Source organism: Metopolophium dirhodum, chromosome 2 (genome assembly GCF_019925205.1).
Source record: "Metopolophium dirhodum isolate CAU chromosome 2, ASM1992520v1, whole genome shotgun sequence".
NCBI lineage: Eukaryota > Metazoa > Arthropoda > Insecta > Hemiptera > Aphididae > Metopolophium > Metopolophium dirhodum.
In genome coordinates, this window is record NC_083561.1 from 40,621,797 (window position 1) to 40,637,661 (window position 15,865).

The 15,865-nt window shown below is 34.9% G+C and overlaps 3 protein-coding genes across 5 annotated transcripts; 2 read left to right on the top strand and 1 right to left on the bottom strand.

Moving 5' to 3' along the window:
• The first annotated feature begins 500 nt into the window (after positions 1-500).
• Positions 501-2,024, top strand: LOC132939492 (uncharacterized). Of its 3 annotated transcripts, XM_061006684.1 has the most exons (3): positions 501-1,511; positions 1,567-1,695; positions 1,762-2,024. In XM_061006684.1, the coding sequence occupies exons 1-3, from the start codon at positions 816-818 to the stop codon at positions 1,987-1,989; spliced, it is 1,053 nt and encodes a 350-aa protein (XP_060862667.1). In that variant the 5' UTR covers positions 501-815; the 3' UTR covers positions 1,990-2,024. The 3 variants fall into 3 exon arrangements, with proteins under 3 accessions (XP_060862667.1, XP_060862664.1, XP_060862666.1); XM_061006681.1 differs by having other exon boundaries at positions 1,567-2,024; XM_061006683.1 differs by having other exon boundaries at positions 1,573-2,024.
• Positions 2,025-6,187: 4,163 nt separating this feature from the next.
• Positions 6,188-7,829, top strand: LOC132938935 (uncharacterized). Its single transcript, XM_061005916.1, has 2 exons — positions 6,188-6,505; positions 6,921-7,829. Exons 1-2 carry the CDS (start codon positions 6,188-6,190, stop codon positions 7,827-7,829), a joined length of 1,227 nt encoding a protein of 408 aa, XP_060861899.1.
• Positions 7,830-8,985: 1,156 nt separating this feature from the next.
• LOC132939663 (uncharacterized) lies at positions 8,986-14,955 on the bottom strand. The gene is made up of 10 exons (XM_061006953.1): positions 14,300-14,955; positions 14,015-14,221; positions 11,218-13,473; positions 11,051-11,161; positions 10,679-10,989; positions 10,484-10,616; positions 10,254-10,430; positions 10,089-10,193; positions 9,530-10,025; positions 8,986-9,467 (listed from the first exon to the last, which is right to left on the bottom strand). The coding sequence occupies exons 1-10, from the start codon at positions 14,454-14,456 to the stop codon at positions 9,347-9,349; spliced, it is 4,074 nt and encodes a 1,357-aa protein (XP_060862936.1). The 5' UTR covers positions 14,457-14,955; the 3' UTR covers positions 8,986-9,346.
• Positions 14,956-15,865: the final 910 nt, after the last annotated feature.

The following is a 15,865-nucleotide window of genomic DNA, read 5'->3' on the forward strand; positions in this document are numbered from 1 at the left end:
AAACGCTTATTGATATAATTCAGAAATATCTACTGTATGTCTACATTTGATGTACGACGTAGGTTTTTTTGAAAACGATCAAATAGCCGAAAATCACGAAATAAACGCTTATTGATATAATTCAGAAATATCTACTGTATGTCTACATTTGATGTACGACGTAGGTTTTTTTGAAAACGATCAAATAGCCGAAAATCACGAAAAAAACGCTTATTGATATAATTCAGAAATATCTACTGTATGTCTACATTTGATGTACGGCGTAGGTTTTTTTGAAAACGATCAAATAGCCGAAAATCACGAAATAAACGCTTATTGATATAAATCAGAAATATCTACTGTATGTCTACATTTGGAGTACTGTGTAGGTTTTTTTGAAAACGATCAAATAGCCGAAAATCACGAAATAAACGCTTATTGATATAATTCAGAAATATCTACTGTATGTCTACATTTGATGTACGGCGTAGGTTTTTTTGAAAACGATCAAATAGCCGAAAATCACGAAAAAAACGCTTATTGATATAAATCAGAAATATCTACTGTATGTCTACATTTGGAGTACGGTGTAGGTTTTTTTGAAAACGATCAAATAGCCGAAAATCACGAAATAAACGCTTATTGATATAATTCAGAAATATCTACAACACGTGAATGTGAAACGGACACTATATAGGCTCCGCAAGAGTCGGCATTCAATCAGTCTGTCGTCAAGTGTACACACGTACGATTCTCCTCCGTCTTTATTATATTTGTTAAGTGTTTACAATTTTTCCAAGTCTTTATTATTTTTATAATAAACAATTTTTAAAAACATGGCTGGTTCAATTGAAGACAACGCTGCATTATACAAGAAGAAGACCTTTACGTATGTACCACCATCACCACCGGCTGAACTCATCGAAACCACAAGCTACACGATCAACTTTACAGCACGCAAATTCATACTTGTCGGTGTCGATCCTACTGATAATTTTCAAGTCACCGTTCATTTATTAACACCATCGCGTCATGTTAAAATATCGCCGGATTTCCTGAGACGCATATTCTCTATGATGGGGCATATCTTATCATTTATATTAGATACGGTCCAGTACAAGCGCATCATATTTCTTGAGACGGAATTTCATAAAATATCCAGTATGGTGTATGGCGGAGAAAATGTGCTAGTAATAGAGTCAAAAACTCAGGACGGGTGCAGAGTACTGTTAAATCGGGAGGACTTGATTAAGCTTCAATATCTTGAATGTAGTATTTTCGAAAGTATTGTACGGAAAGAAATAAACACTGCTCCATTAATTACAAGGCAGTTTGACGATTTTGCGATGTATCTACATGAGAAATCTGCTCACCTTAAATCACCACCGAAAAATTTAGAAGAGATGTTAATATTCATTAAAAACGTACAAGACGATCGAACGGAGAAAATTTACCCAAACATGATCGGTCAAATACAAATGTATGCAACCGTACAACTAGCTGAAACTGTGTTACAACAGTTGACGCATGAGGTAATTCATAAATATAGTAGTACATGTAAAAAAAAAATATTTAATACAATTTTAGTTACAGAATGGTCAAATGGATACACCAACGTCGCCAAGCTATTCGCCGGTCAGCAATATATTCAGCATACACGACGATTCATCTGCACGTGATGGATTTAATCAGCCTAAGGATGATATTTTAGCTAAGGTAATTTATATAAACATAGTTTTAAAAATAAAAACACAATATTTATTTTATATTTATTTTTCCCAGGCACTAGATCATATTGATGGACCTGCACGGACACCAGCCGAGATTCGCAACCCGCAGGCATGCGAGGTAAACGATGGGCCTGATTTTTTCTACCAATTCAGGACGATATCACCACCACAACCTTACCCAACTTTCACCGAACATCCAGTGCCATCACACAAACGATCTCAGTCAACCTTCGCCAAGCATCCGACGCCAGTACGTGATGTTAAGCGACGTCTATTTTAATATTTGTATGACTAATTTATGTGAAAATAAAACAAGCGTGATACTTAAAAAAAAGTTTTTTATTTATTAAAATAATAGTAAGGTTTACAATAAGTATTTACAAGGTTCTTACTTCTCCATTAAATGGATTATAATTTATAATTTGGTCATGTAATATTAAGCAATATGCAGATGTTGAAGCTGGGAACGCTTCGTCTGCTTCTAGTTCAATCCTGAGGTCGACGGTTGATGTTTTCACGTTATCGTTCTGTCTGCTCATGTCAACAACTATAATTGGAGACAGATTTTTGAAATCTGCTCGATTCAACAGAGGTTTCACATCTTCATGTCCGTAGTAAGATTTCTGGAACTCGGCATACGTGCGATATAATGTCGCCATCTTATTCTTGGTAAAGTCACACTGAAAATCTTCATAGGGGAATACTTCTGCGTTTAAATAGACCTTTAGGTTTTTTATTTTACAATGGTCGAAACACGACATTGCTTTAGTCGGACTATTTTTCCTAGCGGTTTGAAAACCGATTATTACATACCTAGGTTTTTCTAATTTGTTGGATGTCTTCACTTTCCACGAATGCGAAGTGTTTTGAGGTAAAAATGGATATTCACACAGTTCCCACGATCTAAACGCACATGTCAGTGGTTTCTGACTATTGATTACTTTCAACAGTCTAATTTTTTCTCTGTCACTAACTCTCACTATAGGCATCCGCCACAATATTTTTGTTATGTTTATTTTAACGTCTTTTAGTTTAGGAGCGTCTGCGACAACTTCATTATTTTTAAACTGCTTGATGGCATTGATATCAATCGATGCTCTATTTAATATAAGTTGCTGATTACAGTTTATTAAAATTCGCTTATAATTTTCACAAAAACCAAACAAATCTTTAAGATTAATACATCCGTTAAAATGGTCGTTATCGATAAAATCTTTATTAGCAGTTTTAATTTCGCTATCCCAAGCAGCATTATGACGCGATGAAATATTTGTTTTATTATACGAGCAATATCCTTTTAATGTGGACGATATACCCGGATTGACGAGTTTCTGAATTTGAGTACCGTTTATTTCGTATTTCATTTCAGAGAAAAGAAATGCCAGTCCGTTGTTTATGAATCTAATCTCGTCAGTTATTTCCACAGGTTTGATTATTGTCCCCTCGATGTAAATATAACTCTCACATGGTAAAGTATAAGACTCTGTGTTATGCAGAGCAATACGCACCTCATCGTTATTGGAAAGAGCAGATGTTGAATACGGTAAAAAAGAATGATAGTCAATTTGAGTTATTTTACAATCGTCGGTGTATCCAGCCGTTACATCCAAATACAAATCGTCCATATTAAATAGCGTTCAGCGAGCGTAGAAAAGCCAAATTATCTGCTGTTAGACTATGATCAACTTGTTTACGTTTCGAATATTTCTTCTTCTTCGGAGTTGTTACCTTTCTACTGTTTTTAATACGACTGACAGGTTTTACATAATATGTAGTCCTATTTATATTACAAAATTTCAGACCCATCACAAGTCTTGAATTAATAATCGTATCGATACTGGCTCGCCTCGTAGATCGACCAACTCGTTGTCTTGATTTTTTAAAATTATACTCGCGTGCGTTATAGATGTAGAATTAATTGGGTAAAATACCAAATGTGTTGGAACCTCTATTATTTTATAACCTGGAGGTACATTCGGGTAAAACTCATGTATTGTATGGCACTGCTTACCGTTAACGAATGAACCCATAACCAGATTTGAGTCGATATATATACAGTTTGTTTTAGTAATATTGACCAACGCATCTGATACGTGATTGACATTAGCACCATACTTACGGTTTTTAAACCCCAATAACTGTCCTATACTATCAGACATGGAAAAATCTACAGTTTCGCTACAAAACATTGAGCATTTTAATGTAATATTATCTGCTCTCAACATGAATAAAGTATCTGAATTAGGTAATACACGTATTATTGCCGCTTCGATTTCCTTCAACTCATAAGATCCAGTGGGTATTGTATAGCTTCCGCTTGTACGCTTACCAGCGATATTATTTGTGATTCCTATTTTGCTGCATTTTTCGTTTACATTAGGTATAGAATTATTTGTTTGAAAACCCAGCAGACAGATTTTAGCATTTTTACTGACTTCTATAGGTGGAAAAAAGTCGCATGACAATTCACTCGAGTTGCCGGTTAACGTTATAGTGTACATGATAAAAATTGTAAGCACAAGTGACCACAGTTTGTTGTATTATATTTTTGATGTCTATCGTAATTATATTCGATACTGCACCCGTTGAAATATTTCTGTAATTCTAACGGAGGGGGTAAGTTTCCGTAGCTGTCAAAATATTTAACTTGTTTTCCGATTTTCTTATACGCTACCCAATGAGTACCTGTACCGATTTCAGTGTCTAAATTAACTACAGCCGACTCTTGATTTTTTAAACGTTGTGGCAACTTGTCTCTAGAAAATACGCCAATGAAATGAGGTATTTTCAACATGACAGCGTATTTTATAACCTCATAATCGAACAACGCTCTATCGGGTAACGTAACAATTAGTTTTTTGACCTAGACTTCTTCTTCTTCTTAACTGATCCGCCCTTGTATGGTGCTAGGTATAAACCTTTACCTTTTACGATTTTATAAGAACTACCCTTGTGAGGTGCTAGATATAAGCCTTTGCCTAAATGAATAGGAGTGTTTTTACCAGAATTTAATTCTTTCACGACTTTTACTATATTACCGACACCTCCGGTAAGTGCACCTAATGCAGATAAACCAGCAAAAATAGGTATTAATGGTAAAACACCGCCCTTTTTCGGTATCGGTATAATCCTTGGAGTTTTAGTCTTCTTGTTTTTAGATTTTTTAGATTTTTTCGCAGCTGACAGACATGTTTTTACTAATTTAGTTATATTTTTTTCGTTAATTTTATTTTTGATCGAATTTTTAGCAGCCAAAACCATTTGTTTAAATCCGCAACCAGCTCCAATCTTACGTTTGACCTTCATGGCTGTAGTGACCAGCCAAGACGCAGCTTTTTCCTTGATACCTGTGTTTTTAGATTTAAACACTTCCCAAGCTTGATTTTCTAATACTTCGTCCGCTCTGTGTCTATCGGTTAGTGAATTACTTTCTTCGTATGCGATATCGTGGGCTCTGGCCAACTCGTCAAGACGGTTTATTCCGCGTTCTCCACGCGCTAGTCTTTCTTTTAATTTGGTTCCAGGACCGGCAAATCTATAACAAATATATAAAATGTAGACAGGTTTTAATAATAACAATAATATTATGTAGTGACTTACCTATAGCCTGGTAAATGCAATTCCACGGGTAAATGATTTATAACAGAGTTAATAAGACCGGATCCTTTATTGTTGTTTCGCTTACGAACGTGAGACATCGTGTGACGTTATCGCTAACATTGCATCTATATTTATAGTGAAAAATTAAAAAAAAATGCGTCTTATTGAACAAGAGAAAAAACTTCGGATTTATAACATTGATACCCCCGAGACAATTCAGCTGAGACACGGTGAACTTTTCCCAAATACGATAAGGTCGTTGGTACTTGGGAGCTCTGGTTGTGGTAAAACCAATCTGATGTATTTTCTACTCGTCGATGAAAACGGTTTGCGATTTGAAAACGTTTACATATACTCCAAGACGCTGGAACAACCGAAATATAAATTACTGAAACGTATTATTGACGGTATTGATGGTATCAACATTTTTACCTTTTTCGAGAATGATAAAGTAATTCCACCCGAGAAAGTTTTACCGAACTCAATTTTTATCTTGGATGATGTTATCGGAGAACAACAAAATGTAATAAAAGATTATTTTTCTCGAGGTCGCCACAATAAAATTGATATATTTTATCTGGCTCAGAGTTATTCAAAAGTACCTAAACAGCTGATACGTGATAATGCAAATTTAATAGTATTGTTCAAACAAGATGAAACTAATTTAAAACATGTATATCAAGAGCACTGTTCAGGGGACATGACATATGTACAATTTAAAAATTTTTGTATGACATGTTGGAACCGTGAGATGTTTACATTTGTTGTTATTTGTAAAGATTGTGGGCGTGATAACGGACGTTATCGTTTTGGGTTTGATACTTATGTGCTTATATAAGGCGATACAATTAATAAATATTATCATTTAAAACGTAGTCATGACGGATGCAACTACTGTTCTAGATGAGCTTGTCAAAGCTAAGGAAAGTATTAAACGTAAATATATCGCATTAAAAACAGGCTCGGATAATGTTCAACAACTAATGACACAGACATTAAAACCAATAATCGATCCATTAACTAAAATATCGAATAAACCTCGATTAAACAAAGAAAATATTAACGTCAGCTCGAAAAACTCATTTGCAGACGACTATCAACAGGAAATTGAAAATTGGCTACAGTCTACAGACTTGGATAAAATATACGGTCCGAAAAAACTTCCAAATGGCCATATTATATTGGGCGATAAAGAAGTAAAATTCATCGAAAACACTATACTTATTGACGACGGTACTGTTTATAACTTAACCTCAGGTCTTATTCAGTTATTATTTTTGAAAAATCCGCTTGTTTATACCGATAACGATTTAGATGTGTATAAATCTATATTGGCACAGACATCAGCACATATAGCTATTGGAAGAAAAATAATAAAAAAGGGTGGCTTTAAATATACATCAATCATCAATAAATTATTTCCCTCGGGCAGTGGACTGTCTATGAAATTGCAGAAAAATAACTTAGTGTATTGGGACAATCCAAACGAGTTGGTCGATCGATTACGTCTACTTCTAGCGTCAAAGGCCGCTGGTAATACAGGCGTTTCAAACGAAATAATATCGATTTTCGAGGAATTACGTGAGGCCGGTCTAATAAAGCGAGTTCCAGATGTCTAAACGGGAAATCGCTAACGAACTTCATAAACCAGCAAGGAAAAATTTCACTAGGCGTCGAGTTAACGTCTATGGAAAAAATGATTTATGGCAAGCTGACTTGGTTGAAATGATACCATATTCAAAAGTAAATGGTGGTTACAAATACATCCTGGTTGTAATTGACTGTTTTACGAAATTTTCTTGGGCGAAACCGTTAAAGTCTAAGACAGGTAAAGAAGTTACTAGCGCGATGGCTACAATATTAGTCGAACGTTCACCAAAACTTTTACAACTCGATAACGGAAAAGAATTTTACAACACCACTTTTGACGCTTTGATGAGCAAGTATGGCATACACAAATATTCAACTTTCAGTATTCTAAAGGCTAGCATCGCAGAAAGGATGAATCGTACTTTGAAAGGGAGAATGTATAAGGAGTTTACTGCACGTGGCTCTCGCGAATGGGTTTCAATTCTACCAAAGTTGCTCGACGAATACAATAATTCACCACACAGGACGATAGGAATGACACCAATACAAGCAGATTCCGACCCCGCCTCAGTGGTAATAAAACAGCGTAAAATTAATAATGAAAAAATTAAATTCAAAGTCGGTGATAAAGTTCGTATAAGCACACAGAAAGGCGTATTTACAAAAGGTTATTTACCAAACTGGTCTACGGAAATATTCGAGATTATCAAAATAAATAAAACATTGCCCGCTACTTATCAGTTGCAAGATTATATGAGTAACCCTATTGCCGGTTGTTTTTATTCTTCGGAAATAAGCAAGACCGATTTCCCAAACGAATATTTAATCGAGAAAATTATTCGCAAAAAGGGCGATCAAATGTACGTCAAGTGGCTAGGATTCGATAATATACATAATAGTTGGATAAATACACGTGATGTTAAAAAATAGTGTCAGTCGTTTTATAACTATGAACGTGTTTGGTAGTTCTCAGGTGAGTGACACTAGGAGAATTATTTCAGATATTCAGTCAAGTAACAAAACGATACTAAATGATACGAAACTCCAACAGAAAGAAATTGATACTTTGAAAAGTAATATTGTTAATCTACATGATAAGATACAATTGTTGGAAAATAATATACAAACAAGTAATAAGTCTTTATTAAATTGCGAAAATCGTATGTCGGAGCTATTTAATAACTGTGCTGAAACTAGTACAGCAATCGCTATCCAGGGGCTTGACGTGGCTCAATTAAAAGCTGAAGTAAATCGTATAACTGGAATATTTGATGAAAATTCATTACCGAATCATGGAACATATATTTCAGATTTAAACTCACGTTTAGAGATCATTGAAGGCAAAAAAATTAAGAAAACTTAATTTTATTTAATATACTTACTAATTAGTTGGTTAAATATATGAGAAATTGAAGTATAATTTCAGTCGACCTGTATACCCCATTGTGTGCGGTAGTCCTCTGTCAGTGATATAAATATTTACAATAATTTAATAAAACCTGTAATTATGTCGTCGGCTATCGTAGACATGCATTGCATTCTTGGAACAAAAAATAAATATTTTATTAAAGAAATGTCTATAGTCGACACAGCAACGTGGGCAACTCAACACTGGATTTTTAAAAATTCAAAAACTATGCAAGACAACAAGAGTGAAAAAACTAACAAGTGGCTGGAACATAACTATCATAAACTAACTATAGAATATGGTGATGTTGAGTATGAAGAATTAAGTAGAATATTGAACTCATTAAAATTCACCTGCATTTATGTCAAAGGCGAACAGAAAAAACAGATGCTCGCAGAATTTATACCTCAAGTCGCAATAATCAACATCGAAGACCTTGGATGTCCACGTTTGGATCAAATATGCGATGAAGAAACCTTACCTTGCTGTATTTTTCATATGGAATTTAATCCAAAACAATGTACATTCTATAAAGTATTTGCTATAAGGAAATGGTTTATAAATAATTCTTAAAGATTTTTGTATACATTTTATTTAATAAACATAATAATATTTTAACATTGTTTTTTATTTTATTTTTACATTTATAAGATTTTTTAATTAAATATATTGGCAAAAACATGGTTATAGCTTAAACAATTATACAGGAAAAAAAAAATATTACAAGAAAACATTGTAAACTATCTTACATATCTAGCAAAAGCATACTGATACGGTATAGAGTATTTACAAATTATACAATATAAAAATTATACATTTACATACAAAGTATACATTATAAAGGTGTTAATACTACAAATTTATACACTAATCTAATATTTTACAAAAATATTTACAAATTACACAATAATCTATTATCAAGTATTTACATTATATAACAATTAATAGGATAATATTTACAAGTTATTTACAATAATCAATATATAACAAAACAATAAAACTATATAACAAAAAAATAAGTTAAGTTTCTGAAATAAAACTATTTAGTTGTGTAACAAAGAAGCTCCCTCATAAACTCTTTATCCAGTTTACTCAATCGTCGCCCTCTGTCATCTACCTCATAGTCGAGTTCAGGCCATTCATCCTCGGGTTCATCTTCCCTATAAAATATAAAAGTAAAATCATTACAATAATTTAAAAATATATAAATGTATTAACTCACTCTATACTATAATGTCCATGTGCTAATGTATGTATTTTATCCTCTAGCACCACCCTCTTGTCATCATAGCTGTTATACGTTAATTTCTTTGTTTTTATCGTCATCAGTTGGTGGTTGAATGATCTTATCGATACATTCTCTGTATATAATTCCAATCCATCTTCTTCAAACAAACACTTCCTATGATCTTCAAGAGTCATGTGGTTTTTAACCACATGACCTCTTATCCCCTTCGCTTTGATTTTTTCACCACAAACTCTTTCCTCCGGTCCGGCATACACATTGAAAGCATATGACTTGGCTCTCAATCCACAGAATTCAGTAATTATATCACCATCCACTTCATCAGAAAAGTATCCTGGGGACTTCTTTCTTTCTATCACATGGCACGGATGGTCACTGGGTAGGTTGCCAGTATCCATCCGGTCCAACAAGCTACTGTTAGCCGCCAAGTCTTTGTAGAAGTCATCCGTTTGAATGTGATACACTAGTGAATCTAGAAAAAGAATGATATTAAATTAATATAATATATACATGAGATTATTTTAATTATATTTACCTGTGTCAGTATACATAAGAGTTAATCTAGGGCCATAGTGTTTCTTCATTACATTGTAATGATAGTCATACATCATTGTTTTTGATATGTCTAGTACTGCAAATCCTGAAAAATAATAAAATGTGTTAATAGATGTATGATAAAAGTGGTAAAAAGTATATTTACCAATATATATAGGTTTATCGAATCTAATAATTGTATTCTCTAAAGCGACAGCGTTTAGGTTTTCATTATAATTGGTACAGTGTTTGAATGTACACTTGTTAATCAGTTTCTGCAACCTCCTCTCACACGACACCAACTCCATCTTCATCTCTTTCCTCTTCGATTGCATTGTTTTACCTGTAAAAATAAAATATTAATAAAAATATAATAAATAGTATAAAGTAACATACCAAATACAGCATTGTTCATCAGCTTAAAAAAGTCTTTCTCAAAATCGTTCTTAGCCTTCTTCCTCATCTCTGTGTTTAACTTAATATATTTAGCCAACCAATCCGACTGGCTAAACTGAATAACTCTGTGTACCTATAAAAAATAAGAGAAATGTTAAAAATCTGCTTAAAATCTTATAAAATATAAATATTTACTTTTTCAACTATCAAACCATTCTTAATGGCCTGCTGTAGGTTCCTATAATGTATGATGTAATTCTCCTTTTTCTCAAATGTCGCCATCAACTTCCTCACCTTCGACCCTCGAGGCACGCTGTTTTGCGGCAGGAAAGGCAGGTCGTTATGCTTATCATGTAATTTTTGTGGGTATGTTACATCCACCTCATACACTCGCCCTATGGGTGATGTGTCGTTCAAATCATCAAGTCCGTTTAATGTAGGTTCGACCCAGTTGAACCCACCGTACGGCATGTACTGGGACATTGCCCACCCGTACAAGTTGTTACCTATAAAAAAAAAACTTAATAAGTATGAAAATATTATTAAGTTTTGAAAAAATATACTTACAGTCCTGATACACTATCCACGATTTCTCTTTTGTCTCATCATACCCCGGGGTCTTTGCATTATTCGCCTTCGCATATCGTTTGCTCGCTTGAACCAATCCACCACGTATACCTATAAAAATAAATAAGATTATTATATATATACACATTTAAAAATAATATACTAACCATTCTCGAACATCAACAACATGTCGTAATCGTCCAGCAACTGCAGCTTTTGCCCCGTGAACTTAAGCATCGCATCGAAACTAAGTCCAGGGGCGGTGAAATAATGGGCGGCGTCCAGGTTGTATGCCCTCATGCACACGTCGCGGAAGTTTTCGAACACATCAGCCAACAGCAATACATCGATTTTGAGATACAGGTCTGAATACTCGCCCAACGTCGTACAGCCAAAGTGGTCCCAAACCAACTTCGCGTGCTCAAAGTCTTCCTCCTTAATCCCGGTCTCTGTCAACGTACTATAAAATTCTCTTTTCCTCGGTAACCTCGTCTCCTCCAGCCGCTCCCAACTATCCGTGTACTCGTACGGGTACACCCCCTTACGAGTCACGAGCGGCATATCTCCGGCGACAAAATGTTTGGCTGTCTCACGGAAGTTCTCATGTTCGGGTGTAACTAAATTTTCGGCCAGGGACGACAGACTCGACGCCATGAACCGAAACGTGTCGATAAACCGAACAGTGAAGGTACTACTTATATATTTCGAGAAAGATATAAATTTCTCCTCACTGTTCGGTATAACGTTGATCGCCTGTGTATCATACCCAAGTTCAGTGATTATGAAGTGCGAGTCGTAGTTTGAGAGATTATGAAAAAAGACAGGGACAAATTTAGGCTGTTGTAACTCTAAGTTACACCTAGAGCACAAGGTCTGCCTAAATTTACCCGTTAAATGATCATGATCCCTAACCTTACCGCCCCCGGCTAATATGCATTTGCATAAGTTACACGCATTACACTCTTTATGTGTTTTTTCTTCGTCCTCAGTAATGGTTATAGGTATATTCGTCTTCATCAGACCTTCAATTTTCCGGGCCACATCAACTATCGTCTCCACAAAATGTCTCGCCACGTCCGTCCTGTTTTCGCTCCCTCTATGTTTTACCGGCCCCGCCGGTATCTCGTGTTGAACCAATAATTCCGCCGGTACGTCATCGCTCGCCTTCACAAAAAATGTATAACTCATCGGCTCATGATTTTGAATAATTGTTGTGTTCCCCCCTTTTTTCTCCTCCGCCTTCGTCAAGATCGCCTCGAAATCCGCGTAAATGACAAACGGGTGCCTAACCGTGTTTTTCCACGCCCTGAATTCAACACAATCACCCTCCTTCGGCATCTCCGGTAATATTGGCTTGTGCGCCCCACAAATCAATTTATGTTGGTCCAGGGCCTCCTGTCCGCTCAACTTGAATTTTAAATTTTGGTTGTCAAAGCTGGTGAAGCACCTTTTACAAAAAATGACACTGCCATTGTGTCTCGTTTTCTGCGCACGTATGAGCCGTGAAAAATTCGAAATGTAAACATAGTGCGATTTATTTTCGCCGTCCGTCACCAACAACAGGTCGAAATGATCCTTTTTTTCTTCGTCGACCACACGTAACGGATACACTTCGTACGTTGGGTACTTACGGGGTGCCTGGAATTTTTTGTCGAGGCCGTATACATTTATAGAGACGTTATTATTATTTTTTTCAAATTTGGCGATGTCTGATAGTGGTGTCGGGAACGATATACTGTTAAAATTATAATTTTTCTCATGCTTTTTATAATTTTCTCCGACAAAATATTTATATCTATCAGATAATTTTTCGGCTACAAGCCTCGCCAAAATCGCCCACTTGAAGCACTCCTGATCCGTGTTTTGTGGGTTGATGGTCCCCCGTTTTCTATCTATATATTCCGGTAGTTTAATATACGACGAGCCGCCCATCGGTGTATATTTATACACGGCCAACAACAGCCCATCGATCGACTCCAGTGTAAATCCACTACCCCTCCCGATGTAATCATCTTTCTCCTGAACCAACTTCATATACGCTCTCTCTACAATAGTTCTTATATCGCTGTCAGGGTAAATTTCTGTCGCCACTGTTTTAAATGCCCGGTTCTCCGACGAATTAGGGACGTTGGGCCGGTTGTACGTAGCTTCGAGCTTCAGGTTGAATTTAATAGTATGTTTTTGTACGGAGGTCTTTAATAAAATGACTAGTTCAGGCATGAGGGGTCGGATAAAGTCGGAATAAATCGTTGTATTGCCGATATTTTTAGCATAGTACCAAACTATTTTTCTATTTGCGGACGACAAAATTTCTACAAACCCTGGAGCCTTAACGAGATTCAACCTAACCCTTTTAACGTTAGCAGCCGAGGCGGTATTGGCCGTAGAAACGCGTTTACCGTTGACGGTAACGGTGTAAGAATCTTTAAAAATAAAAAAAAACCTAATATTAATATCTAATAAAATTAATACCGTATCTATTAGAAATCTAATTAACCTCACGAATCTTAAAAAATAGAAAAAAAAATCTACTGATATAACTACAAAGTTATAAAAATGTTGATATATAATAAAAATCGCGTTGAAAAAATTAAATCTACCAAACGATCTGACAACCGTTGCAATGCCGGAATACTCCAACTATTACCCCATAGGATGCGACGAGTGAATTGATCGATACAATGCCGGAATACTCCAACTATTATACCATTGATCGCTTCACAGACCACTTGATAAGTTTAAAATAAAAAATATAGAATTTATATTTAAAATTTATAATAAATCTAAGTAATTGATTAAGTGTTGTACGATAATTTGCTGAATTTTAAAAATCTATTTTACGATATTTATTTTTAAAAATCTAATTGATCGAGCAATAATACTTGTCGGTATATCTTTTTTAAAAATTGATCCGTTAAAATCAGTGGGTCTTTTAAAAATCTAATTCTTATAAATAAAACTAACCTGTATCCTCAAATTCGTCCATGGCTTCCATACACATTTCGTCTTCGGTTAACATGTTCGAGCCACCGGCCGGGACATCAGGAACAAATATTTGGGGTGCAATCTGAACTTGAGCTGGAGCAACCTGAACGATTCTTTGCTCTACCGGTTGTGTAATGATCGGTGCAGCAGGCATTGGTCTGAGGTGGGTCGGAACGTTGACGATACCTTGGGAAAAATAATAAATTAATATTGAATAAAAAAAATAACAATAAATTAATATTGAATAAAAAAATTATAACATACCATGAATATTTTTCAGATGTCTATTGACATGCGATTTATAGTTGAATGTCGATGTACATACGGTACACGGAAAACGTATGCCCGCATGAGTTATTTCATGTTTAACCAAACCGTCTTTACGTGCGAACACCGACGGACACTGATCGCAGTTGAACATATTTAAAATGTTTGAAATAAAAACGAGATGAAAAATAATATAGTGTTTAAAACACTTGTAAAAATTAAAACACAGAGTGATAATAATTGATTATATTTTAAATAATGTCAAACAAATAATAAATGCTGAAAAACACATGAACGGAGCAAACACATAGAACGTGTACAAGTAACTGTGACACACTGAACGAACACACTGAACGCCGTTGCCTTTTAAACATAGAGTAATAATAATTGATTATATTTTAAATAATGTCGAGCAAATAATAAATGCTGAAAAACACGAAAGGAGCAAACGCATAGAACGTGTACAAGAAACTGTGACACACTGAACGCCGTTGACAACGGCGGCAGCTGCAGCTGGTGTACGACAAGGTCGTATCGATAACAAAGGGATAATAGCCATCTATTCAATAGATATATACGATTATTTGATCGTTTTCAAAAAAACCTACGCCGTACATCAAATGTAGACATACAGTAGATATTTCTGAATTATATCAATAAGCGTTTTTTTCGTGATTTTCGGCTATTTGATCGTTTTCAAAAAAACCTACGCCGTACATCAAATGTAGACATACAGTATATATTTCTGAATTATATCAATAAGCGTTTATTTCGTGATTTTCGGCTATTTGTTCGTTTTCAAAAAAACCTACACCGTACTCCAAATGTAGACATACAGTAGATATTTCTGAATTATATCAATAAGCGTTTTTTTCGTGATTTTCGGCTATTTGATCGTTTTCAAAAAAACCTACGCCGTACATCAAATGTAGACATACAGTAGATATTTCTGAATTATATCAATAAGCGTTTTTTTCGTGATTTTCGGCTATTTGATCGTTTTCAAAAAAACCTACGCCGTACATCAAATGTAGACATACAGTAGATATTTCTGAATTATATCAATAAGCGTTTATTTCGTGATTTTCGGCTATTTGATCGTTTTCAAAAAAACCTACACAGTACTCCAAATGTAGACATACAGTAGATATTTCTGAATTATATCAATAAGCGTTTATTTCGTGATTTTCGGCTATTTGAATAAATCTACACCGTCATAACAATAAATATATGCGTCATACGATATTTAATAATAATATATGTTTATTTTTAATTTCACACTCAACGTTGATAGTAGGAGTTAATTACTGATAAGGAGATTTATACACCGCACACGTTACGGATAATCGTTATCACTAGTGAGGAGTTAATTACTGATAAGGAGATTTATACACCGCACACGTTACGGATAATCGTTATCACTAATGAGGAGTTAATTACTGATAAGGTTACGGTAGTTGCATCAGATGCTGATAGTAGGAGTTAATTACTGATAAGGAGATTTATACACCGCACACGTTACGGATAATCGTTAACACTAATTAACTGATGGTGCGGAGGGTG

What these genes read in the sequence shown, in the direction of transcription:
- LOC132939492 (XM_061006681.1), top strand. Translation starts at nt 816, where the DNA reads ATGGCTGGTTCAATTGAAGACAACGCTGCATTATACAAGAAGAAGACC. An exon ending in TACAACAGTTGACGCATGAG is followed by an intron (nt 1,512 to 1,566) that starts GTAATTCATAAA and finishes ATACAATTTTAG; the next exon opens with TTACAGAATGGTCAAATGGA.
- LOC132938935 (XM_061005916.1), top strand. Translation starts at nt 6,188, where the DNA reads ATGACGGATGCAACTACTGTTCTAGATGAGCTTGTCAAAGCTAAGGAA. An exon ending in TTATATTGGGCGATAAAGAA is followed by an intron (nt 6,506 to 6,920) that starts GTAAAATTCATC and finishes AGCGAGTTCCAG; the next exon opens with ATGTCTAAACGGGAAATCGC.
- LOC132939663 (XM_061006953.1), bottom strand. Translation starts at nt 14,456, where the DNA reads ATGTTCAACTGCGATCAGTGTCCGTCGGTGTTCGCACGTAAAGACGGT. An exon ending in GTTGTTGATGTTCGAGAATG is followed by an intron (nt 11,162 to 11,217) that starts GTTAGTATATTA and finishes TTATTTTTATAG; the next exon opens with GTATACGTGGTGGATTGGTT. An exon ending in GTGGATAGTGTATCAGGACT is followed by an intron (nt 10,990 to 11,050) that starts GTAAGTATATTT and finishes TTTTTTTTATAG; the next exon opens with GTAACAACTTGTACGGGTGG.